Genomic DNA, 27,240 nt, shown 5'->3' on the forward strand with positions numbered 1-27,240 from the left:
CAGGTTGTACAAAATCTAAAAAATAATACATTTTAATGACGTGAACATATGATCGATGCAGCAGGACCAGTTGCTCTTTTAGGTACTGCAGAGTTTGTACACTCAAAGTAAAGTCTGGCCCTCAAACCAACAGACATGAAGTCTTTTGGCTTTTGTACTCGAGCAACGTTTTCTGCCATGTTTTTGGTCCATCCATCCCACGGATGATTAAAACGAGAAGATCTCGCGCAAAATAGTGGCTAAAATCGTTCTAAATACAGGCGACGTTTTTAAAGGTGTAGTTTGACAATTTGGCAAATGCACTTATTTGCTTGAGTTAAATGAGACAATTTATGCCACTCTGATGTCTGCATGCCAGCAGACAGTTGGCTTAGCTTAGCACGAAGACTGGAAACGGGGGGAAACAGCTAGCCTGGCTCTGACCAGAGGTAACAAATCCACCTACGAGCGCCTCTAAAGTTCACTCATTAACAAGTTTTATCAGTGTAAAAATGACACTCGGGTGCGTGAGCGTATTTCCTAAGATGTCAAACAATTCCTTTAAGATTTGTTTCTAAGTCAAACGCTAATGACCACAAAAAAAGAAAGACAGCAGATAACTGTAAATGTTATCCGCTGTTGGTTTACTGTTGTCCAGAGAAGCCTGATACAGAGTTTGAAAAAAGAAGGAAACTTTAACTCTATATCATGACACATTACAGCTGTCAGGATGTCTTAGACTGCACTCCACAATACCCTAATCAAATACGAAACTGACCTCACATCTACTAATCGTCAGATGTTTTTCTCCAACGAGGGACCAGTTGTACTCTGTGGTTTGGTGTGAAATGATGCTTAACTCCTACTTCACTTTCAGGAACAAATACATTCCATAATGAGCGCAATTACTCACAATTGTTACATTAATAATCAACACGGTGAACCGACCTCAAAAGGGGTGAACGAAATATGTCGAAACCAATTAGAGCTGCACGTGTGGGGGAAATGTGGTGAATTTACAGGGGACTGTTGGACTTTGACCCAGCAGGGAGAAAAGTGTTGACACTGTGTTACAGTTCCACAAAAAAAAAAAGAAAAAAGAAAAAAAAAAAGCTTAGATGAGCTGGCTCCTCAGATCTGGGTACATGAGCTAAAAGCTAGCCACAGCACACATAGACAAACACCAGGCCCATTTAATCTCCTCCGAAAGCCAAAAGCAACAAAGGATCAGGTGGAGTACATGGGGACAAAAAAAAATCCAATCCAACAAGCGTGTGAAGGGGGAAACAAAACAACAAAATAAACAAAAGAAATAGAACAAGGCACAAAATTGTCTGTAAAATAATTGAACTGTACAGAATAAGCCCCAGCAGTCCAGGAAGGGTCGGATAGGAGACTCAGCAACGCCTCTTCTTACCACTTGGCCATGCCAGTCCTACTTTCCACTTTCTTCTTCTCCTCTTTAAATCTCGCCCTCTCTGCCCCCAAGCCTTCTCGTAACCAATCGGAGTTAGACATAATGCTCCTACAGCACCCACACCACCAGCATCCCCACCCGTCTCTCCTGGCCTGTCCAGTTTAAATATAGTACTCCTTCTTCTCGTCTGTGTTGTTGTGTCCCCCCTCCGCGTTGATGATGGCCGTGTCTGCGTCGGCCGCGTCGTCCGCCCCTTTGGCTTCATGCGTGAAGTAAGTTCCTGCAAAAGCGTACAGACAAATTAGCAGCACGCCTCCTCCTCATCCTCCTGTGCACTTCAATCCCATTGCTCTTCACTTGCAACACACACAAACAAACCCCCCCAAAAAAACACTTGAACCCTAAGATGGGTTCATGATCAAGTGTGATTGCAGCGGCGGTGCTTTACCTTTGTGTCGTGCAAAGTATCGACCAAGAACAATGAGCGCACAGAGGATGGCAAACATCACCACAGCAACCACTCCTCCGATGACAGCGTGGTCAATTTTCTGTGGTGCCCCCTCGCCGGCTCTGGAGTCTGAAAACAGGACAATAACCGTAAATAATTTCATGATCAGCAAACCTTCTCAGCCAGTCACAAAGCTAATACCTTCAGACAGACGTGGACCACACTGGAGGGCTATGGCCATTAAATCATTAAGCTGCCAAAATAAACTAAATTGGTTTGTTTTCTCTCAAAGCATTTTAGCATGACCCAGCCGCAGAGGAAACACTTGAAAAGGCTGTTGAGAAAACTGCCAGCTGATGTTGTTTACCAATAAAAATGAGACGATATGATGGCACAAGGTGGTCCACGGAGGATGGTAAACAGTTCACAATTTGGAACTAAACATCCCATAAATATGCTATTAAACCATGTAAATCTTACTTACTGACAAATCCTGCAAACCACAATAGCTCAGCTTTATAATACCCAGAGTGAGGCTTTTTACTAATTAAAATGTTTAATTTGTTCACTTCTTCCTCACTCATTTTCTTTCCAGCTTTATGGACAGTATTTTGTTCCATTGTCCATGAAACAATCCAAATTCAAAACCCATTTAAGTCTACGAAATCTGTTTGCATATTACATTTAAAGGAATAGTTGAACATTTTTTGGGAAATATGCTTTCGGTTTGATTCCATTTTGCACGGCTGCAACGCGGCCACCAGAGCTGATTCTGGACAATGCTTGTGATTCCACCAGACGCTTGTTTCAGAGGCGTCCCAGCAGCAGCTCTCTGTTCTCCTTGAAAGATGGGCCGACTCTATTTCTGACAGAAGTGGCGTGAAGCCGCACAGAGCAGACCGAGCTGGGCAGGAAGTCGGACACAGGATTGATTTAGAATTTGGTTAATTTTCAAAATAAAACGCCAACACACCATCCCAATCATAAAAACAGCCAAGGAAAAAGGACCAAATTAACCAAATCTGAATAAGTCAACAAATTTGGGCAGACAAAATGCCTCCTGAAACACTCCTGGAGCCATGTGGAGGAAGAACAAAACAGACCTGGCGTCATGGAGCCGTGCCCAGCGGAATCAAGCCATCACTGGCTTTCTTGCAGAGAGTTAAATGAGAAGATCAATACCGCTCTCCTGTCTGTTAGCTTAGTTTAGCAGAAAGACTGGAAACATGGGGAAACAGCTAGCCTGGCTCTGCCCTAAGTTAACACAAATCCCACCATCAGCACCCAAAGTGCACAAACAAACTTGTGTAATCTGTCTAAAACCCAGGTGTAAAAACAACACATTGTGATTTTAAAGGGATTATGTGTCAGACTATTTCTCGACCAGGTGCTATGACTTCCTTGTTTCCAGTCTTTATGCTAAGCTAAGATAGCCAGCTGTGGGCTGTAGCGTCACATTTACAATACAGACATGAGAGTGGTATTGATCTTCTCATCCAAGTGTTGGCAAGAAAGTGAATTTGCAAAAATGTTGAAATATTTCTTTAATTAAAAAACAAAACAAAACATTATTAATTACTAGAATATATTTAAAATAAAGTCTGATGTCTAGTTCTAAATCATGCATTTGTGATATTATACTGTTGAACTCAGCTCATTATATGACGGTTTTTAGTGCTTCATATAGCTAAAGTGGCTGCCCGAGCAGCTTGAGTGAGCAATGGTGAAAAATGTTTTCAGACAGTTATTTCACCATGAAACAGTCGACACTGTCTGCAATTTCAGCGAGAGTTCACACACTGTAAAATACATTGTGATTTAAGAGGCCATTTCTGGAAGTTATAGAGCTCAATCATCAGAAATAGACACAAGTCTGGAGATAAATTGGCACCCGGTGTCCCCATGCAGAGAAATACGTGGCTGCCTCAGGTGTCAGAGAGTATCACTGTCGAGCATTTAGCCAGATTTATCCGTGCACCACAGAAGAACAAGGCGAAATTCGAAGCCTTTAAATTTCCAGTCTCAGAATAGTTCAGAGGCGTTTATCAATAGTCTATATCTGTGCACATTTGGACTGATGGAGGAGTGGCAGGCGAGGGAATGGCTGCACTGTTCTTTGCTGCATGAGAGAGCAGCTCAATTTTCCATCAATCTCACTAGTCATGCTCTGAACTTGAATGATTTTGATAAAAGACGAGCGGAGGGTGCAGAATTTCTCAACACTGTGAGGGCGTAATAAGTCGAGTTGAGGGGTCTGAGACGTGTGACACATTCACATCTCAACCCTACGAACAGCGCCTCGCCCTGGCTGCGTTCGGTTAGCGCGAGGACATCTTGCAAGAGGAGCTGCAATGAACCTAATTAATGAGAAAAGTTTTTGATGCAGTTGAGCGCTCCCTTAAAGTGGACTCGTCTTCACGGAGCAAGCCGGTCTTGTGCGTCGGCGTGTGTGAAGCAGGGATGTGCAAGGTGCTGCTTGTTTACTGTATCGGGGATGTCAGATAGCGCTGCTCATTCCCCCCGAGGAGAGGGAACGGCCCATGCTCCATGCTAATGAACATTCACCCACTAAATGGCCTGTGCGTAGTCCTGTCTCACCCCCCCCCCCCCCCCCCCCCACCTCCCACGCCTTCCTGCCCTCACCTTGCTCCCCACTGTCTTCCGCTTGACACATCCGCGAGGAAACATGCAGGGTCTCGGCCGCCTCTGCACAGCGAGGGAGGGTTTTATTGAACAGGTGGAAAAATTCGCCCAGAGTAAGAATCGAGACTCTATCACAAGAATGTCAGAGAGATTAAAAATCCCATAACACCTACAGTATCACCAGTTATGGTTGGTTGCGTGTCATGTTGCCTATATTAAGCACACTGCTGAACACTGGTTTTCTGTTTGCCACCTCTGTGTTTATTACAGGGGAGGGCCATAAAAACATGATCTCAAATTTAATCAGCATTACTGTTGTGCTCGTTTTCACTCAGTCTGCGGTGTTGCTGCAGCCTGCATTACATTGTAAGAAGATTACGAGATACGGGACATAATGTGTTGCCATGCAGAGGTCTAAAGCATATTATAAGACAATCTAAACGTACAGTAAAAGTGAGTCGTCATGAGCAGTGAAAACAGCTGTTTCGTGTATTGTGTTGCTGTGGCAAGATTTTTTTCAGTGAAATAACCCCTGACGATATCATTGGTGTTATCTCGGCTTTAGAGCTTTTTAACAGAAAGCGTGTGTTGCCAACAGGATGTATAGAGCGTGAAAGATGGGGGGTCTTTATCAGGCAGGGAGGGTCTAACAAACAGATGCTATTGGCTGATTCACGGGATTATCCAGCGGTTTTGGAGCTTGACCCACATAAGGGACTAAAAGTCAGGACATCTCAGTCTCTAATGCCTCAGTATTGACCATTTTCTAATTTATCACATGACTTCAATTTTACACCTGGGTCACCTGATAACTACCACCCCATCTCCATGACAACAGAGCAAATTCCATTCGCTGAAGAAGGCCAGATGAGGAAAAAGCTTTGGAGAAACCCAATGAAGGATCTTGTGATAAGAAAATGCAAAGTCACATAGTACTGCTGGAATGGACTCTCATTCAAACACGCTGGCACCAGTTCATGGACAGCAGGAGCAGCGAATCGAACCCCCAACCCTGAAATTATTGGACATCCTTCTACTTACTGAGCTACAGCTGCCCCCAAATCTGCCACATGCTCATAAGGACAGAAACATCCTATGATATGACCACAGCACCGGCAGCACAAACGCCAGGTTTAGTTGAATCAACACCTCATGGGCTGCTGGATGCTGTAGCATGTGTTCTTGTTATTTTGTCCACCTTCCGCATTTGGCTAACAGAGTGAAAAAGAGGGTGAGCCTGATCTCCGACCTCAACCAGAGCAGATTTTCTTTAGAAAGTGTCGCATTGTCAGTGCGATCATTCCTCCCTCTTCCTGTGTAGATTAGCTTGTCATTCAGTACTCTAACACACACCGGGATCAGGATCAGGAGTGTGATCCCCTCAGGAGATCCACGTTCGATAAACATGCATTCATAATACTACAAGGTGCTTAGAATAGAAAAAAAAGCTCCAAATGTCAGACGGTGTTATTACAGCAGCCTTTGTGGCCCACACTTGAAATAAGTAGAATTTGATTATGTCTGTAATGTGGCCGGTGTCCATACCGCCCGCGCAGCTCTGCTCGCGGCTCGATCGAGGAGTGCTGACATGCCCACACCGGCGTCCTGACAGGATGTGCACAGCCGTGGGGATTTATGGGGGAATAAAGAGGATTTGCAACTGATGCCTGTGTCCGCGCGGCGTCGAAATCTGCTCCGCTGAACTCCGCAGCACCGCATGCTTTACAGTCACACCTTTCCGTCTCTGTGCTGGAATGACTAATTGCCGCTCTGGTCAGCAACAGAGCATCTGTCGGCGTGGAGATCAGAGCTGCGAGCATGTCACCGGGCTGATTACATGGAGGAGAATTTCAGTTTTGCCATCTTTCTTCTCTTTTAATAGTTTTCTGCTCACATAAGGAGGCATATCACACGTGCGCTAACACCCCCACAACCCCAGACACGCGCACCAACACAATTCATAGATGTAATTACATGGGTATAATTGAAACAATGACTCTCTTACATTGAGAGTGCAAAAGCCTTCACTTCTGAATAGACTCTCACAGTAACCCTTTCCTGGACAGTGGCAGGACAATCGCTGCAGATTCAACTTTAGGTCCGTCGATAGCTGTTTTGTTCTGCCAACATGCGTGTCTCTTGTATTAGTTGCCGTTCGAGATGCACATAATGAGATGAGCACACATGGACAATCTCCACCAAATCATTTTCGCATTGCTGTTGTAACAGGCCATCAACAGAGCACAATATAGGCCTCACTTGAATTCCAGTGCCAGTGCTCGGCTAAATAGATTCCCAGAGTCCTTTGTAATAACCCAAACAATGATTTGAAGATGTACAAATACAGCTGTGACATTTAACGGAGGTGCTGAAATACAAGTGAAGGTCTGGCTACAACTAATAAACTCGTAAATGAATGGAAATTGTTAGCAGTGAACTTGAACTCCTCCATGGCAGTATATTGTGTCTTTTGAGATTGGCAAAATTCTCCGCGCACAAAAGCTGGTCGCACCCATCTTCCACTTCAACGTGTTCTCCCCCCGCAAGTGGAGATCAAGGCAAGGGAAAAGGTTGAGGAAATAATAGAAATCACTGTTCACCCCCTAAAGTAGCCCGGAGTAACGCGCCACAAAAGTACACCTCATCAGCCGAAAATGAGGACACAGTGTGAGTTCATTGGCACACAACATTCAATCTCAAAACCCTAATGTGCTAAGTGGAGCTCTCATAATCATTTACAACTGCTCCATGAAAAAAACAATATTACTGCAGTGAAACACTCTTTTAACTTCAGGGTGGGCTGGCATTACTAACCTATTCCCTGGAGACCAATTAAAATGGACCATTACAATATTTTCTTTCTTTAATAACTGTTTAAAGGAAAGAGAAAAAAAAAAACCTGCAGGTCAAAAAAAAAAAATACAGTTTCGACTGGGAATCAGAGTAAACAAATGCGAGGAAAAAAACTAATTACCATTTCTAAATGATTCTTTAATTTTTCCAATGAAATACTTCAAAGAGGAATGATACATGTGAGAGTTAAAACAGCGCTGGTAAATGTTTAATGGCTAATTATGTTGAATACTAAATCCACTCATAACAGTCTTTGTTGAAGTCAACAGTGTGCACGGAGTTAAGGCTTGAATCCCAAGACTCAACAGCAGTGGAAACCTGCCAACACCTAACATGTACCAGCGCCGAGGGAGGAAACAGCAAACAAAACAAGTATGAAAACCTGCCAGAAATGGATTCCTAAAATACCATCTGGCGAGAAATCGCATGATTTACTCACTTGGAAAAAAAAAAGAAAAGAGTTTGTCAGAACAAAGATGAGGGAATAACCCTGAAGTCATGTATGTACTGTGTGCACATGTTAAAATCACGAGGATCTACAAATCCCTGACGGCTAAGCAAAGCAAGCAATAAAAAATATGCTATGGTTATTTTCAAGTCCAAAGGGTGCCATATAGAGACTACACTCAGGTTCATGTATAGTGTAATGTTTGCTTGCAAAGCTCATATTGGCAGTTAATTTACTGCTTGTACTATCCATAAAGCAGAGAGCTGTTGACCTCAGAAAACTCCCTTTAACTCATCACACCCCAAAGCCTCTTTAATGTTTAGCTCCGGACTTTTATATTTACACCGTCCAGCACAGGTCCAACCGTAGCATGCTAAACTACAATTTAGCCTGGACTGCAGATCTGCAGAAACATAGGGCCTTTTTAATCAAGTCTACAACATAATGCCTTGTTCCGTGTCTTTCCTCTGGCTCCTCTCGACAAGCCGGGGGGAGATGGGGGGTTACTGAAGGCTTAGCCAGGATCTGATGTCCCTGCCTTGGATCATCTCTGAGCATCTGACGAGCTGGAGCATTACCGCCACAGACTCCCTTTATTCCTTCAGAGCTGGGGATTCTGGGTAAATTCTACCCTCTCCCCAAAAGATATACAACCGCCGACAAGGAAATTGAGGAGTGCTTTTTTTTTTTTTTTTTTTTTTCCTGTGGTCTACTTTCCATCTTGAAGAATGTTCTGCTTCATTCATACAAGACGTCCTCAGACCTGAATGACTGAACAGGTCGATTGCAAATGTCTCTCTCAACGACATATATGACCACTGGACAGTACCAGCAACAGGCGTACCGGACCTTCATCATCATGTGGTTAACGTGAAGCCTTCTTAATATGACTTCCGCCTTTGTTCCCGTCATTATTACCATGCCCACTGAAGGTCGCTGCCTAACAATGAAAGCAATAACCTACTTGTAAAGAAGACCTACGCGGCCGTTTTTCTGGTCAGGACGCGCTGGATTCACACTCCTGCTTTTAGTGTGATATGTCTAAATCGTACGAAAGAAGGTCACACATGTCTGTCAACTGTTTCTTGATGCAGGATGTCAACTAAAAGCTTTTTTGTTTTAGTGTAAATACGCAATAAAAACACACAGAGAAAAACAAGGTCTGAAAACTTTCAAACACATGAAAGAAATGTTCCTCTGAAAGGGTGACTTATCTTTCCCATGAGGTCTGCGCACACACAAACTCTCTCTCTCTGCATCTTTTAAGACACTGAAAGACCTGACAATATGAACTCTTGTGAAACTTTCCCAACATGAAACAGCATAGAAGACAAACAACTGTGAGACGCTGTGCTTTAACGCGCCATTTGCTCCCCCACTGCACAAAACCATGCTTAGGCTTTGAACTGAGGCTTTGGTTTGCAAGGCTACAACAAGAAGGGGAAAAAATAAACAGAAACGAAAATCTAGCAAGTGAAGTCATAGCATTTTGCAAATTAAATCCATCTATTACTAACCACAAAACCAGGAGGGAGAGGGCTAACATGGTTCAGAAACCCCCTTGCATGTTTTCTTACATACTAACACCTGCTGCTTATGTGGATTAGTGAATGACAGCCACTCCAAATCTTCATCATTCAATCAGTTCATCTCAGTCGTAAGTACACTGTAAAGTAGTGGAGCTATCAAAATATAGCAGAAAAAACAACGTTTTAAAGGCACAATGTTTGATCCAGGCATAAAAAAGGGAAATTTGAAACATACTAGACAACAACTAAATCTACTGTTTATTCCAGTTTATCCCAATTGTTCTGTTAAAATGTCCAATTGAACATTACACAATAATGTAAACAAGGTCCAGACAAATCAAAGATAAATTAATACATAAATAAACAAAGGGACAGTGAATTACAACCAGATTTAAGCACATAGCCATCCATTAAAGCCATGAAAACTAACACAGCACATAGGAGGATGCGTACATGTGCACTACCTGATTATTCATGATTTTCTTGCTTACGTCTGTGATGTGTGACCAATTTTTAGCTATGATGAGTCAATTTCTTTATTTATTTTAAAATCAAGACCTTCAACTCAATCCGTGTGTGACGATAACTGAAATTTATGCACCAAAAAAATTTAGTGATTGGACCTTTAAAATCAGGATCATATACAGTAGTGGTTCAGTGGCCCATGATTACAACAGGAAATCGCAGCTGGTGCTGCGAGTGGCCTTGCCAAGTCACACTTACAACGAACGAATAAGAAATCACACTGTATACTTCCTTATTGGCGAGAGGAAACTGCTATACTGTGCTGTTATGCTGATTAAGGTAGTGCAAAGCAATCTACCGCAAGCCAGCTTACCATTGCCCCTGTGACAGGGTATTTAGAAGAGTAGTGAACTGCAAGAAAGCTCAATTACATCCTCCCAGCATGTACTGCATAAATCACGGTAAATCCTCTTTCAAGCCTGTCTTTTGGAAATTACTGGAATGTTTCAGCAGAAAGCATGGAGACGGTTGCATCGGTGGAAGCAGAAGAGCTCAGGGGGGGAAAAATGCAGAGTAATGCACACTTCTGCAAAAAGCAACTTCCTGTTTGGACTGAGGCAGAGCGAGGGAGCTGAAGTGAGGCTGTGTCCATGCAGAGCGATCGCTGGCATGCTGCTGATAACTTCAGTGAAAGAGATAAAAGCAGGTTTGAAGTAGAAGTTTCAAACATGGGGAAGTAATTTAAAAACATGCGACGGAGAAGAGCTCTGTCATAGTAAGCAGAGGTTTAAAATAAAAACCCAGAAGACCTCGCAAACTAGAGTCACTGCCATTAATGTGAAAATTCATACTTAATAAACAAATACATAATGCACAATCAAACTACTGCAAAAACAATTGTCAAATCAAATAAATGTATAAATGAACAATATCTGAAAGCTGCCACATTAGAATGTTGGAGCTTTTGATGCCGCCTCACGCTGAGTTTCAAACTTATTATGTGTATATTGCCACTCCACATTTCTATGACGGTATGAATTGCAGTATTGTCATGACAAAGGGGCCAAAATTGCCGTATCTCTAAACCAACTATTGATAAACCGATCTATTCTTTAAGGATAGTTTTTGTATTGAAATGTCACATTCTGGCATATCCAAATGTCAACTCCCAAGGTTGCCTCGCCATCTGTCTAGCTTTAGCAGTGCTTTTGAAATAATAGCGATTTTTTATGTTTTTTTTTAAATAAAAAAGGTTAATATTGAAATAAATTTTCGCAATGGAGCTAAATCAAAGTATAAAACATTGTGTGCAGAAGATGGCAAAAGGTTGCTCTGCTATAAACACCGCAATGAACTGCCTTTCATTCATTTCATATGTCTTTGAGAAAATAGTTATTGATGTTTTTCAGCCTCGCAAAGACGAAATGTGACTGGCATTTGTAGGGGAGATGTAAAGGGCATTATAATATGATGGATGGGCCGGTTGAGATATAGCTGCAGATGCTGATAAGATAGCAGAACAGCAAAGCAGAGTGTCTACGTTTTCTCAGATCAGACATGTGACTGGAAAGGACTATGACAGGTGTCTCTGACAGCCCGGCGCTTCCTGTCCTCAATGTCACCTATCAGCAGCACTATCTGATTAAAACTGGCCATCCACGGTCTCTCTTAGCCTTAGGTACAAGCCCTCGTTATTTCTCTCCCCGATCACCTGATCACACGTGCATGCAGGCTCACACACACACGCACACACACACACACGATTGCTGAGAGGGACAGTAGTGGGGGCATACAGTACCTTGCGTGTTGACTGGGTTGGTGGTGGGTGTGGGGCTAGTAGTGGGAGCATCTAGATGAAAAGAGTAAAAAAAATAAAGAACATGTGTAAGAAATAAAGGAAGACAAGAGTAAAGAAATAGACAGAAGTCATTGAAGATGATAAGCTGTGCTAGAAAAATCATGACATGCACATGTTTTAGCTCCTGTGGTGAGTTCATCTATAAGAGCCCATGCTAGCACAGTGGTGCTTTGAGCTAAATGCTAACATCAGCATGCTAACATGCTCATAGTGACAATGCTAACATGCTGATGATTAGCAGATATAATGTTTGCCATTGTCACTATGTGAACTTAGCGTGTTAGCATGCTAACTAATTAGCTGATGAGAGTATTTAGTTGGTAAATCATTAATTTTGTTGGTAATAATGTATCACAAACTAAACTAAACTATTTTGACCTGAAAATGGCGCTACAGGGAAAGTTAAAGGATCACCAAGTGACTAAAGTTCATCCTGAGGAGGACATGAATGTGTGTATCACATGTCATCAAATAGTTGAGGAGATATTGAATGCAATACCAGAAATGTCAGCCTCTAGGTGGCGCTAGTGGAAATCAGTGGGTCACCAAAGTCTTTAGGATTTATCATCAGGGAACCATGAATGTTGGTGCAAAGCTGTGTGCAGTGAAAACTTTGACCTGCTGTGGAAGTGAAGTCAAGGGATCAAAGTGGCTGGGATCCATTCAATAGTTGATCAGATATTACACTAAAAACCAAAAATGTCAACCTCTACATGGCGCTAGAGGAAAGGCCAAGTCATTAGCCTTTTCTTCTGAGAACCATTAATGTCTGTGCAAACTGTCATGGTCATCCATCCAACAGTTGTTTAGTTACTTCAGTCTGGACAGACCGTCCCCGGAGCCACACCCCCTAATGTGGCTGAGAAACTAAGAAAATGACGCTCATAATTCACTGTGCAGGGTCTGCATTATATTACATTATTATTTTTTTTTTTTTGATGCATTTTCTAATTAACTGTGAATAATAATGTCTGGCAATCATGGAAAGGTATTGCTCTTTTTCCACAGTCTCAATAATTAAGTCAAACTGCAAATTAAACCACTCTGGTGGTCTCCCGCTGCAGCACAGCAGAGCCCAGAGCAGCATCCTCCGCCCCACACTGTACTGATTAGGCCTGTCACTAACCCCCAAAACAAAATAATCAGAAAGACAAAATAGAGGGCAATTCAGGTATGCAGTGGTACTAAGGAGGGCTGAAAGCTTCCTCATCAGGGGAATATATGCCTGGCTCTGGTGCAGGGGAAAGATAGCACGACCCCTTGCTGTGGGAGAGTCGCAGCAGGGGAAATTGGCTGGCTGTCTCCATGCCTTTACTGTCTGCACTCCATCAAAAGACAGCAGTGGGGGACCACACACTCCCCAACTAATGATAAAACATCAAGGACAGCATAATGTTGCCGCCGGGGATAGAGTGTATGGTGAAGGTGGTGCTGATGGTGGTAGGGGGGTATCAGGGTATCAGGAAAAGATTCTCCTCTGACAGTATTTGAAGAGGGGGTGGGCTAGATTTCTTTCCCTGTGACCGAAGGCAGTCTGATAGCTGAAATGTCAGTGTCTGGAAGAGGGAAATTGGCCATTCAGGGAAGAGGGTCTTCACAAAGGCCGGGATAGGATGTGGCACATATAATATCCAGGCGAACAAGAATTCTCCATGGGCAATTTCCAGGCTGGATGACTCTGGGCTCAGCATTATGAGGGCTGAAATATGAGTGTATTTTGGAGGGGCCATATTTTCAGGGAGCATTTGTACCAGTGAGGAATTTGATATGAGAAAATTTAACCATAAAGTGAAACAGTGTAGGATGTTTGTCTGTTTATCTATGCCTGCTTAAACCTGCCTGCCAACACGACAGCAGGGAAGAGATTTTTGTTTGTTTTTTTCCTTTATTTTTTTTTGGAGGGGGGGGTCTATTTCTTTTTCTTGCTTAGAAAGTAACTTTTACATGAAGTTTTGTCCAGGTGTTGTTTTAGAAACATGGGGTAACGTCTGTAAAAGAGGTTATTATGGCTTATATTATGAAAAAGGAATCTACCAGCTGATGTGTTAAAAGTTGCTCCTCGCTATGTTGCACATTTTTATAAAATAAGTGTGATTCACAAGGACAGTTTCACAACAGCCTTTCATAAGAACAGCGAGACTCAGGAGTCCTGTCTGCTCATGTTATGTCAAAACCCTCATAAACCCCAAATTCCCGTTGGCTTGTGAAGCTTTGACTTCTTGTCCACGGAAGATTTATAGGTCAAAAAGTCAACTGTGGGCTAAACCGTGGCAGTAAAAGGCAGCAGTGTTCTCCTGCCAACAGGCAGTATGTGTGAGTTATAGCACCAGGTAACCTCTGAGAGAGAAAGGCCCCACTCTGGCCAGCTCTCTCCCACACCACACACCTGCCAGGGGGCACAATTCACAGCCTGCTGCAGACACACCCGCGTGGAGAACAACCTGACAAAGCCTCTTTCTCAGCCTTTTCGACCGGCCACATACAATGCAAGAGCCACAATAGGACTTGATTTGACGTGGATTTACATCGGCCTCACGCCTGTCCGGGCTGTCGCACAGTGAAAGGTCATTAGTCTTTTTGAAATAGGAAGACCCCGAAGGACTAGCAGCGGCGGAGGGTGGCAGCAGGAGGAAAGAAGAATTGATGGACAATCCATCTTGGCTCTATCAATAATGCTCATAAGCAAATATTTATCAGAAAAAAAAACAAAACTCATTAAAATAAAGCTATTTGTTGCATGCAGTTGGTGAAACAAAAGGCATTTTTTGACAGGTGTGTGATGGTTATAACTGGAGCAAAAGCTCATAAATTACAAAACAAAACAGTATAAGGCCAGATAAGAGAAGAAAACACTAATTTTGGAGAGAAATATGAAATTGAAGTCAGTGGGTGGGACACGATTAGTGCATCAGTTTGTGATTGCACGTTGCTGCTGAGAAGCCACACAAAAATAGCACAAGGTTATCATGCTAAGACCCATCTATGTTGCGGAAACACTCTAATTAAGCCACTGTAGCAAGCATGATTAGTCTGGGACAACAAACCCTCACATGGACCACAACATGATTTTGCCTGGCATTAAATCCTCCAGAAAAGAGGAGTGGGAGTTGCAGACATAATTATACGTGGTTATGAGCACCTTTTTCCAATCTCCTGTGTGTCATTATAGCCAGCTGAAGTCTTCCAGCTTCCAAAGCTCGTACACCACAGGAGCGGTGCTTAATGGAAATTGGTAAAATATGTGGATAGGAAGTTACTAATTGAAGACATCATGGCCAGCGGCACAAAAATTGATTGCAAATGTACTGTAGGCAGACGGGAGAGTTGTTTTTTTTCTGAGGCAGAGAACATGTGCCTCCCATTGCTTTTCACTCGTTCATGCAAGTGTTAATGGGTGCAGCATGACATGATACATGAATTCAACAGTAGTAGACACACACATTGATCATCGGTTCTGATGTGCCTGCAGGTGATTTTCTCGTTTATTTGAATATTATAAAGGATCTGTGTTTGGGAATAACAAGCACACTTTCCCCACCTTGTTCATTAAAAAACACGTTCTGGGAGAAAGCATGGTAAATCGCGCTTTTAAAGGAATCTTTACACAACAATTAAGAATTTAGTCGCGATAGCTTGAATAAGTCTGCCTTGAGTGAGCTATTTGCCGGCATATGCTGTCCTTTTGTTTGGGAGTGATCATTATGGGCCCATTGGGAACAAGCAGATGTCATCATCTGCCTGGCAGAGCGCGATGATGAATAACCATGGCGCTGCAGAGTTGTGAGAGTCACAGGGAACCTATGTCACAGTGGCAAAGTCACACGAGTCAGTTGGTGCAATAAGACGCTTTTCTGTGAACATCAGCCCATCTACAGAACTGCTGAACATCAAACATAAGATGATGCGAAAATCTGTATGTGTTTCATTAACCACGTGCTGGAATAGCTGGAATAGCACTGCTTCTCTGAGTGCCTGAGAGATTTGGATTAGTGAGGTCCGACTGTGTTTGAAGCCCAGTTTATCAGACATTCCTACACCCCCCCGGCCCCCATAGTTATTCTTCCTGCAAACTCAAAACACCAACATCCGCTAAACCATTAAGGAGGCAGGGATTTCACCCGTTTTTAAAGTTTGCATGTGCAGAAATCCAGTGGAAAGGCTGCATTAGCCCTGCACCCACCGCGCTCCCGGTTTTTCCTCCTTTAATTTCGGCTGACTCTGACAGGTCTTCTGACGTCTCGGCCCCAGACCTCGTCCCTCCATTAAAATCCCCTTCACCGCTAGCCACACAATTGGTGAAATGGCGTTGACGTTAAAACCATGACAAATGCATTTATTCTCACAAATGCATATTTTCAGCAACTGTCATAAACATTTGCCAGGCGGCCGACAACAAATATATGTTACATTGCTGTTTTTTTGACACGCAGTTCATGCCTGTCAACTCGACCTAAACAAGCAGACTGAGTGATAATCAAAACAATATGACCATTCTGAGACCTGCAATCGGCTCGCTCGCGCAATCCACAACGAGCCCATTTTCAATGACAGCTTGGTGCACATGTTAGTTTCAAGCATGAGCGTTGGTTTTAGTGGCCAAATCTAACAATCTGCATCAATTTGTGATGAATCTGATGTAATGATGTGCTGTTGCACCATAGCCAGACGGAGCTGTTCTGTCTCTTTCTGGTGTGATAATGTTTCGAAGGTGTACTAACAAATCAGACTGTTTCGTTTAAACAATATTTAGTTGTGATGCACTAATTTATCACATCCTAACGATCCTCTTCAGTCATGTTTAAAGAGTTAAATTCTTTAAATTACATCAACTCTCACTCATTAAAAAGAATCCTTATCTGTGAATATAAAAATGTTCCCATCTCCTAATTCATTGTCTATTTTCAGACAGCGTACACAGCATGTGCACCAGAGGCATCAAGTTTCCACAGCACATCCTGTTTAGTAGTGTCATCATGCGTGCACGTGCACGTCTAAAACCCAGACTGAAGGTGAGCACAGAGAAACTTTCCCTCTTCAGCAGGTGAATGTGAAAACGGCTTTCCAGTGTCAAACTCTGCACATACATCATCCTGCGCGGTGAAGGTCAAACATCTGAGTGACGGAACAATAAGCAAAACACAGATTTTGAGTGGAGTGGGACTCGGAGAGCCTCAGTTCATGCATTGTGGATTTGCCAATATATAAATATTTCAGACAGTTAGTTTGATGGACAGTCAAGCCCTAATTTAACCTGACATCTAGAAATGTTACTTTTCCTCACACTGACATTTATTTAACACAAAATCTTGAAAGCAACTATGACTTAACCTGCACCGGGTTAAGATTTCTTGGTAAAAATGCATCTATTTTAGCACCGAAATGACACAACAGTCAAAATTTTAAGAAATGTTTTATACATATTACTTGAGATTCAATAGAGAGGATCCACCCTTATTTGTGCTTTTGGGTATGGTCACTGGCAGGCGATGTTCTTGGCACACAGGCAGAAACAAATTGAAACTTGGGAGCGAAATACAAAATCCTCTTCTAAGCAGCAGGGAGCAAGCGCTCCAAGGAGAGAAAGCTAAACTCCCCAACAATGGCTGCACCTGCTGCAAATTTATTTCCCCCTCGTCCTCATCACCCCTGCCAGCCACCAAAAATAGGAAATTAAGGTCCGAGGAGTGTGTACCTCACTGACGTCACATTACATGATTTCTACATGATGAAGTCCTTCTCCTTTTCAAAACTTCAAACAGTTACCTCCCGCTGTTCCGCCTTGGGGATTCAGGTGCAAAGATGCCCGGTGCACCTTTAAACAGTCGAGCTGTTTGCAAAAAACTTTTTCAGATTACCTGCATGTGTAATTGCAGCCAAGCGAATTCACTGGCAACCGCGTCCTTTCTGCTTCGCTTTTTTTCAATTTTATTTTTTAAGCATATGTTCTATATCTTATGCTTTTGGCTTCATTTTGTGTACTATTAACTGTTGTATTCTGGATTGTGATGCGTTGAAAATAAAAACACAAGTGCTGAAGCACCAGTGAAGAGTGGTTCAAACCAAGGGGAACAAACTGCCCGCTGCATTTAAAGTCAGGTCCTGGGAGAGATGGTCCCTCGATTGCCCTTTACTGGTTGGCTGCAGAGCACATTGAAATTCCACCCACTTAGATTTAAGTCAACAGGACCAAAGCCCATCTTTATTCTAGATATATGAAGTTGAATTTCTGGACCTAAAAGTCAAAGCCAATAGTGTAGTCAACAGTCTTTCCATGTTTTTTTTTTTTTTTTTGTTAAAAATTTGTTTTATTTTTTTTTAGAGATTTATTGGCTTTTATGTCAAGAGTTAGAAAATAAGATTAACACCACTCTCATATCCCTCTGCTAAATATAAAGCTACAGCCAGCTGCCTCTTAGCTTAGCTTAGCATACAGACCATAATGCACCTCTAATAACAGAACAAAGCGTTGATATGACATGTTAATTATTGAGCTCTAGATGTGCTTGTAGACAGATCTTTTTTTCCCCCCATTTAAATTCTTCATGCTAAGATAAGCTAACCGGCTGCTGGTTCTAGCTTTATATTTACCCTAAAGGCATGAGAGTGATATCAATCTTCTCATCTGACTCTTGCCAAGAAAGCAAATTAGTCTTTTTCCAGCCACATTACACATCCATCCAACAAAACTGCCCTGTACTTGACCCTGAATAAGGATGTGATGTCATGATTCCAATCCGGCCAATAAATGAATACTGAGCAGATTGTAAATGCTGCATGAGATCAACGCTGTGGTTTGTAAACTCGTAGGGCAATCTTGCACAAACCACCGCAAGCACAGTCCATTGGTGTTTCCAGTGGCCGCAAATCAGCTGGTAAAGTTGAGTGAGCTCTCATCTCTGACCTCAAGTCAGTTTTTTCATAAAACAATTTTTGACCAAAGTATCTTCATGAAGGAATTCAAAACACAGCAATCATACAGTCAAACTGAGCCTTGGGGAGTACAACAGCATGAGTGAAAAACTTTGTATAAGCCTTTTGTGGCTCCAGAGGGAAATACGTAAAATCTGACAAATTGCCTCAGGTGATGTCACTTGAGTCAGCGTTTTTTTGGGGGGGCTGAAGACGAGTTTGAAAATAAAAAAATCTGGGGGTGTAGAGTCATAAAGAATTTAGGGTGAGAGGTGAGCCTACCAGACCTCTGGAGCCCACTCCTCATCTCTGCTTGGGTCTAGCAGCTGGAGGCTACATTAGCCGCTACTAGCTCCGACTGAGCTGTCAGCAGTCAAGGTTCTCTTGTATCTGTTTTGATTGTTTTTTTGTTTTCAGTCGTCCATCGGAGGTCTGACAGTGTCAAAGGAGTGCAACACTCAGTGGTGTTCTTTTTAAAGTGGCTATGGATAGGGAAGGCCTGACAATCAAGGGTAAACTGTTCCACAGAATGGCATTGGAAAAGGTCATCAAACCAGGCCAGGACATCACACCAAAACAGGAAACACATTCTTTAATCGTACAAGCTGAGCTGAAAACAAGTGAATTTGTGGGGCAGATATTCACAGGATACAAACATACAGATCTGCTGTAGGGCCGTACAGTGCAGCATATAGCAATAGAGCCACCTGATTCATTTTCTTTGCGCAATCTGATGCTTCAAGTATATAAATCTACCATGTAAAACCTCACTTCCTGGGTTCTAACATGCCAGTCCAAAGTCAACAGTCAACACTCTGTATGAGTCAACTCATCATGCATTAATAGTACAGCTGCAGCTCAAATACCAAACCCAAATTCTGAGCTCGGTGGATTTGTCAACTGCAGCCACCTTCTGTGATTTTAAGCTCTCTGTTCCTCTCAATAATGGCTTACATCCATATACGTTTGAAATGTGACTCTGTTTGTTGCACAAATGCTGCACCAAATCCTTATAGTTCCAATACGTTCTCCTGCCAAAGCCACTGTAGGCAGTTAAGTCTATAAACCTTCCTATATGAGCAATGCAGACTTGAATCTTGCTGTAAAAGAGTGATGGAGGCTTTAAAAGGTCAAGTGCAACGAAGCGCAATACCTACCATATACATAGAGGATGTAGTCGTCATAGGCCTCTCCCACAGCATTAGACGCCACGCAGCGGTAGGTGCCGTTGTAGGACTTGTTGAGGTTCTCGATGTAGAGGTCAGAGCCAGTGACCACAGCGTGAGGTGGCACATCCTCGTCTACCCTCAGCCAGTTGATCTGATGGGGACTGGAGAGCATAAATACCACACACATCACTCAGGCGCTGTCTATCCATGCTCGAAATCTGAAATGAAGGTCAAATCTGAGATTGTCTGAGGAGGGCCATCGGCAGGCCTCGTCTAATGATGTGTTTTATTCAGCATGCTAACAACTGGTAACATTTAAATGGTACACTGAAATGCAAAGGTTAAGGGGGTGCTCGGACTGCTAGAAAAGGGTCATGCAGTGGAAATTAGAGACTGAAACAGATATTTCAGGGTGTTTTGAGGTGCTGAAGTGCGTCCATCTGTTTGAATACTCACTGTGGCTTCCCCTCTGCGATACATGTCAGATCTAGATTGTCACCCTCTCTTGTTAACCCTTCCGGATACGTCACCACAATCTTCACCTCTGGTTTATCTGAAAACACATGAGCATTCCCAGTGTCATACGTGATAACAAAACCACCTTTTTCAAAGCAAAGGTGTAATGATTATTGGACTCTCTAAGATGGAGCGCTGAGAGAAACAGACTTCTAAGTGAGAGCAAAACCGCCAGGAGTGAAACACAGAGCAGGATGAAATGATTATCTTATGTGCTCAGTAGACATTCAGTCAGTCTACAGTACCTTACAGCAAAATGATTTTTTTTTTTCTTCTTATCAATGCTAGCCAAAGATTACCAAAATGTCAAGCGGTTCCAGTCAAGCTTTCTCTTTTTCCTTGAAAGGTCAGACAAAACTGTTGTCTACCGGGAAAAAAATTAATATTCTACACAGACTACAAAAGGGTACCTTAACCTTTCTTTGACGTCTAACAGTGTAAGGCAGCCTGTATTACCTCCTCAATAAATGCACCATTTCAAGAACATCTAAACATCATTTGACACCAGAATAAAAGTTTTCTTTTTTCTCCCTTGTGGTGACTGTATCTCGTGGGTCAAAGCACCAGTAGGCTGAGACTAGGATACTGCGCGATCCCTCGATAACAGGCAGCGATAAACATACAGTGCAGCTATGATCTGATGGTCAGAGGATACACTGTGAGTCTACCTGGGACACATTTCACCTGAGCGTCTTAAAGAGTAACTCCACCTAGGCAAATGCCGCTTGTACACACATTGTGCATCCACATCGAAGCTGGGTGGAGTCACAAGCGTGCTCCGTTTGCCACTTCTATGGGAGTTTTTTTGGGAAATGGAGGATGTAGATCCCCATGCAGTTAACCGTAAAGGCCATTCCAGGTGGCTATTCTCCGTGTTTACCTTCGGAGAAGAGCATTTCAAATGATTCACATCATCAATGTTGTTTTTCCCCTGAATCTCTACAATGGAGGTGCAAAGTTAGCCTGACCTGTGAGTCACAAAAGCCACATTTATGGAAAATGCTCGACTAATCAAAAGTTTGGAATCACCTGCCACAAAAGCTTGATTCAGTTCAGTCAGACGGCTGAGAGGACTACTCTGTGTTACTGAATGGTCTTTCAGGCTTTTACATTGTAGAAAGGCCTCTTTACAAATAGATGTTATTTTGCATGGAGGGTTTGCAACAAAATAATGTTTTGTACCTGGAGAACAAAACGCTGTACAGTGGCTCAACCAGAGGGTCAAATGAGAGGGCAGAATGAGACAAACATAGCTTTGAGCAACAGTTGATTTAGAATATAAGAGATCACCAGTCATTAGTGAAAGAGACTGCAGCTTAGCATCAAAATCTATGCAGATTTAAATTGGAACAGGTTTCAAGTGCACAAAAAAGCCTATAACAAGCTGGAATTAAAACTTTAAAAGAGAAATGGAAGGTCAGTCTATGGCTAGCACAACTGGGATTGGATCACACACTGAGTAGTCTGAAGAGGGCCAAAAGAAAAAAACAGGTTCCTAAATATTCAGAGCCCAGTTGTGACATTTGGTTCAATAATGATCTGTGGTCACTTACGCTTTTCTGGACTAAAAAACAAATTCAAAATCGAAGTGCATTTGAGTGCATGCAACACCGTGGGGACATTAACTAAATGGAAGTTTTGATCATGCAATTATTCTTATTTTGGGGCCAAATGTGATTAATATATATGGTTATTTCATTGTACTGTATCTATCTTTTGAAATCAGTTTTGGGTAATGCATTACAAAAGTAACATATAACTGTATTATATTGCAGTCACAAAGTAATATAACAAATTGATGCGGGAGTTTGGTGATTTTACTACAATTATTATATCGCATCAGCAGCTGTCAGTGTTGTATGTGCATGTGTGTGTGTTTGTGTGTGTGTGGGTGTGACTGTCTCTGTCCAGGTAGCAAGATTTAGTTGAATATATTTATTCAGTGCCTTTTTGTTGTGCATCAACCTTGCGATTATGAACGTAGTCGAAAAAAAATAGTGTAAATAGACGCTGCAGGTCAGGGTAATGCCTGTGAGACACAGCTGAAACATGATCCTGCACAGAGTCTGCTGCGTGAGACACGCGAGTAGGAAAAACACATCTGATAAAGCCTGTCAGAAAAATTCCTGTTGAAAACAATCATAAGGTAAGTTAACATTGCTCTAAAGACCAGGTTATACTGAGGCTATATTAGTGATTGCATCATTATCACAATCTGTAATATAATATATAGCAAAATGTAATAGTAGTATTTTTTGGTCTGTAATGCAGTACTCTACACAGACTAATACGGTTAAGCAGCTTATTACTTTCAATGAAAGGAACACATGTAATGCATTACATTTTGCCCAACACTGATTGAAATCCTCATTCCTGAGGGGGAAAAAGAAAACATTCAATCTAACAGGTGACTCCAAACTGCTGAACATGAGTGTAAGTAAGTTAAAATATACCTTTAAGGCAAAAACACCTGAATAAACTCTTATATTTTGCATTGTACACTTAACCACATAGATCCTTGTTGGTGTATTAATTTAATACAGGTACTTTTTTCAACAATGCACTTATTATGTACAAAAAATGTTGCCTGTAGTCTAATATTTCAGTGTCTATGGGGCCTTGGTCTTGTCTAGGCTTCAAAAGTATGGCTTGGGGTCACTCACATAGCACTTCCAAGTGTCTTTGAGCCAGGAGGTCCTTTGCAGCTGGGTGGTCAATGATGCAGTCCACTGGCACTCCATCATCCTCTTTGGTGACAGAAAATCTTACCCGGCTGGTGACAGTAAACATCCTGTCATACGTCTCCTCAACTGTAGCCTCACCTAGAAAAACATCCCGGACACGAGCGGAGAAAAAAAGTTAATAACTCAAAAACATATGTCAAATCCTGAAGCAGCTCCAACCCGCAGTGGCCGTAATGAGTCAGAGATATTAAGTGCACATCACCTGTCAGAGTGGAGTGCTTTCAAATGCCATTTACATTTAATTTATGATTCGCCGATATGGTGCCCGAACAAGACTGTAGCGGATTCAGACGGGCCCGGGGCCTTCGATTCTGTCGAGAGCAGCGAGGAGTGGCTGGGTCATATAAGCCTGATAATGAATGCTTCTGCAGCTTGAGGGTTGAGCATTGTTGGGGCTAACCCTGCAGTAATCTGCTGCCCACAAGGCCCTAGGCTGTCAGAGGGGCATTCATTTAGAGAGCATTACAATGCCACAGGGGCATCGCATTAGCTGCAGTGCTGAGTGTGATGGTTTACTCGCACTTAATGAAGTGAAGAAATAATTACAGCCCCACTCTGACCTGCAGCACACTTCCATTTCAGCCTTGTCACAGGGGAACTTGGCTGGACTCAGGGAGGGCAAAACACTGTTGTTCCACAGTTGATGATCACCAATACACACATATGTGGCCTCTTGATGGATATTAACCCCGTGTAACACACACCCACCCACCCAAGACCTGCCTACATAAAATTTAAAGTACTGGGATTGGTAAGTGGTCAGTGCGCTTGAGGGCATTAAATTTGACCACTCTGCCAACTGCGGCGAGAGAACAGGCTGTTTGAAAAGCACACTCACCGCTAGCGAAGAGTAAGTAATGATGGTAACATAATGATAATAACAGCACAGATTAAAAGAGTGAGAGTGCGATGAGAAAGCTTAGAAAATAAATGTCTCTCTTTTAGAAACAGTGATAATTTAGCTATTTTGCTGCAGAACGAATCAGATGAGAAACAGTGCTGACTGACAAACAAACAGTTCATCAGTTAACACTTAAATACGTGCAAACCCAATATGAGTAAAGACATTACAGGATGTACAGCTGCAGAACAGTAACCTTTTAAAGGCATGAAAAATGCAAAATGTTATACACTCCTTTCCCCCCCTGTGAGCTTTTAACCACAATCTACATCGAAGTGATTTGACTTGGCTCTAAAAAGCTCTGCAAGCATTAACGTGACACACAGCGAATTAGTTAATCCCAGCCATCTTTAGTTAAAGTGCCACGATCAGCAGTAACACTCACAGAACAATGCCGCCGCGCTCCTCGCCACACAACAACAGGTTTTTCACGTTAAAGAGCGCCATTGTCATCGCGCAATCACAAAGACGAGGTCGCGTTTGTAAGGTCAGCGAGGGCGTTTCCAAAGAGTTGGGTGAAGTGGAGTATGAATTGGAGGGGTGTGATGATGAGTCATTATCCTCTCAGCTAGTCACAATAATTGTCTCATACTAATCACAGTGCTGCATTACTAAAACGGCTCAGGAAAAGATGGCAGGGAGCAAATGTGGTCGGACGAAACATTGAAATCATTATAGCAATACTAGTATGGATAGTTGCGTTGCCATGCGTGGCCATGACACACGGTAAGTCACTTCCTAGAAATATTTCGGGGTCCACTTAGATAGCGTCTGTGCAAGAATACATCAGTGCTCCATTTCCTTCGGAGTTTTTTAGCATCTGCAGGAATTTTATGCACATTTTTTCTAGAGCAGGTTAGGAAATTTAACAAGTTTAAGACTTAAATATTTAGTCTTGTTAAGACAGCAGGGAGGATTATGGGAAGGCCCAAGCCCCACACAAGACACATTTGAGCAGTCTACCGTTCACAGTTTCACAGTATCTTCCAGTGAAAACTAAAAAGGAGCCGAGCCGAGTGAGGGCAGAAGAGTGTGATGTTCAAAACTGTGTGGAGCTGCTGAAATGTTGCCCCCTGCATAATGTACAGTTGCTCAAATTTGCACAGTGAAAGTAAAAATTAAAATTTCATGACGCACATTAGGTTTTGTTAAGTTCCTTGTGACATGACTGCACTCCCCTCGATGGCAACTTCAGTTCGCTGCTGCTGATGTTGTGCAAAAAAACAGGGTCGCTTCTATGCGATGTCAAAGAGGCAGCTTTCACCAAAAAAGCACCATCCCTTCTTGAACTACCTCGTCTGCACAAAAGTCCCATGATGTCGTGCCTCTCATTCGACCTCCGCATTATGCAAAATACCACATGGACAAGCGAAACACATTTCAAGGTCAAGTAAACAGCTTGCAGCAGCTAGTTGCTTGCAGTCCTCTTAGCGCTTTCATGAAAAAAAAGTCCTTAATTTGACTTCTAGTATCAATTATTTTTGGTCATGATTCTTCTTACAAAGTAATTTGACAATGAAAAACAGTCGGCAAACTTCTGAAAGTTCTGAGTCATGTTTTGAAGATCAGTCTCATACAGACAGAGCTATTATCATTGTACGGACTAACCAACGCTTGTCAATTATCAGTGTCATCCAAACCCGGGTGAGGAAAACAACTGTGGATCAGGTCGTGGAAGGACTCCAATTTGAATGCAGAGGCGATTTGAGTGTTGCAGCAGAGATGTCAAATCAAACGCTCTTGTGAGCATCAACCACTGATCAATCCCAGTGCAATCAAGCATGGCCTCTTCTCAGGGTGACATTTTCTTTCAGTCAGTTTCCAACCCGAGTCTTACGCCTGCCAACACGCTGCAAAGCAGCCACTCATCAAGCTCTTTGAGCGTGGCTTCGACAGCGGCGGCGTAGCGCTCATTTAACCATTAGCCAAGCAAGCGACAATTAAGATTATACAGATGCTAAACTCGCTCCACACACTGCACCTGCATGTATCAGTAAACATACAGTTGGGTCATTGGAAAAGCGAATTGTAATTGACGAAGCACCTTTCATAGAGGGTTTACACACTGTAATCAATGGCTTTATTAAAAGTTAATAAAGCATTTATTAATCCTTTACAGAGCAAGATGAAAAGTATTATTAAGAACAACGTTGGTGCCTGGTTGTGATGAATTAAAGAATTAGCGTATCATGCTGGAGGCGGATTTCCCACAACCTGGCAACCTAAAAGTTTTTCTTATTATTGGCTCATGTTTAAAGCTTTAGTAATTGATTCATTAACTATTCATATATGTTATGAAAGGTGCCTTATTAGAAAAGTGGAACCAATATGACTTTGTTGCAAAAGCAGCTATTATAATACAATCAAATGCTCTAAAATTAACATTCACTTATAGTTCTGTTCGCTGAAGAAGAGTTTGGGATAGTGTCAAAAGCTCAGGAAAATGTGTGACTTGAGTTAAGAATATTTATGTACAGATATAAGCCCCCAAGGTCAAGACTTAAACTATGTTCAAGCTCTTATCATTTTGCTTGGATATTAAAACACATAAAAATCAGAGTAAAAAAGTGAATAAGGTTTTTATTTGGTCTTTTAAGAGATTCCTGAAATTATTTTTTACTGAATATTAATTGTTGTCATCACCCACGATCTTTCAAAGCTGAATCTGAGACAGCAGCTGGAGTGCATTTTTAAAAATGTGTGTAGAAAAAGCGTGGAATTTTAAACTGTTTGCCAGCAAATTAAAGCTTAATATTTCTAATTGAGTTTTTAAAACACAAGGTCCTCTAACTTCCTGATGAAATCTCCTGCATGCAGTCCCACGTAATAGCATACAAACTTCACAACACACAATCTGAATCCATCTGTCTGATCTCCTCCTGTCCTGTAGCAGCAGTAGCAGCCGAGCGTCGGGCTCCACTACATTTAAATAATATTGCAGCTGTCGTTTATGCTAACAAGCATTTTTGCCACCTTGTGTGCTGAGTCTCTGTCAGGCCAGAGCCCGTCAGTCCCCGACCTGCCAACATGATAAATGGTTGCGAAACCCATTCGGCCAGTTTGTGAGCGTGTTTGAATTAGCCATCAGATTTCCTCCGTGCCATTACGACTGTTTTTAAGGCACACAGACGCAAGACGAACACGATCACAGAGATTCTACAAAACCCTTTTAATCTCAATACGTGCGGGAGCTAATGAATTGTTTAGCACGTCCATAATGAGTAGTGATTTGTGTTTCCTGGGGTACAGGAGGACAAGACTCTCTGACTCTCTTTATGTATCCACTGCCACTATGGATTAGCCTCGCTCAGCATGTCAGTGGCATTTCGCTGATCCAACCATCCTGTTGTCTCTCCCTCCC

The 27,240-nt window shown here is 42.4% G+C and overlaps 1 protein-coding gene across 1 annotated transcript in view; it reads right to left on the reverse strand.

Annotated features, from left to right (window-relative positions):
• Positions 1-1,404: 1,404 nt before the first annotated feature.
• Positions 1,405-27,240, reverse strand: part of cadm1b (cell adhesion molecule 1b) — a 133,429-nt gene continuing 107,593 nt past the window's right edge. The window contains exons 6-11 of the mRNA XM_041941063.1: positions 22,898-23,056; positions 20,175-20,271; positions 19,707-19,879; positions 11,581-11,631; positions 1,845-1,973; positions 1,405-1,676 (exon numbers count right to left, since the gene is read on the reverse strand). Of these exons, the coding sequence (XP_041796997.1) occupies positions 1,558-1,676; positions 1,845-1,973; positions 11,581-11,631; positions 19,707-19,879; positions 20,175-20,271; positions 22,898-23,056 (728 nt within the window). The 3' untranslated portion in view covers positions 1,405-1,557. The remainder of the gene's footprint in view (positions 1,677-1,844; positions 1,974-11,580; positions 11,632-19,706; positions 19,880-20,174; positions 20,272-22,897; positions 23,057-27,240) is intronic.

This window comes from Chelmon rostratus, chromosome 7 (assembly GCF_017976325.1).
Source record: "Chelmon rostratus isolate fCheRos1 chromosome 7, fCheRos1.pri, whole genome shotgun sequence".
Lineage (NCBI taxonomy): Eukaryota > Metazoa > Chordata > Actinopteri > Chaetodontiformes > Chaetodontidae > Chelmon > Chelmon rostratus.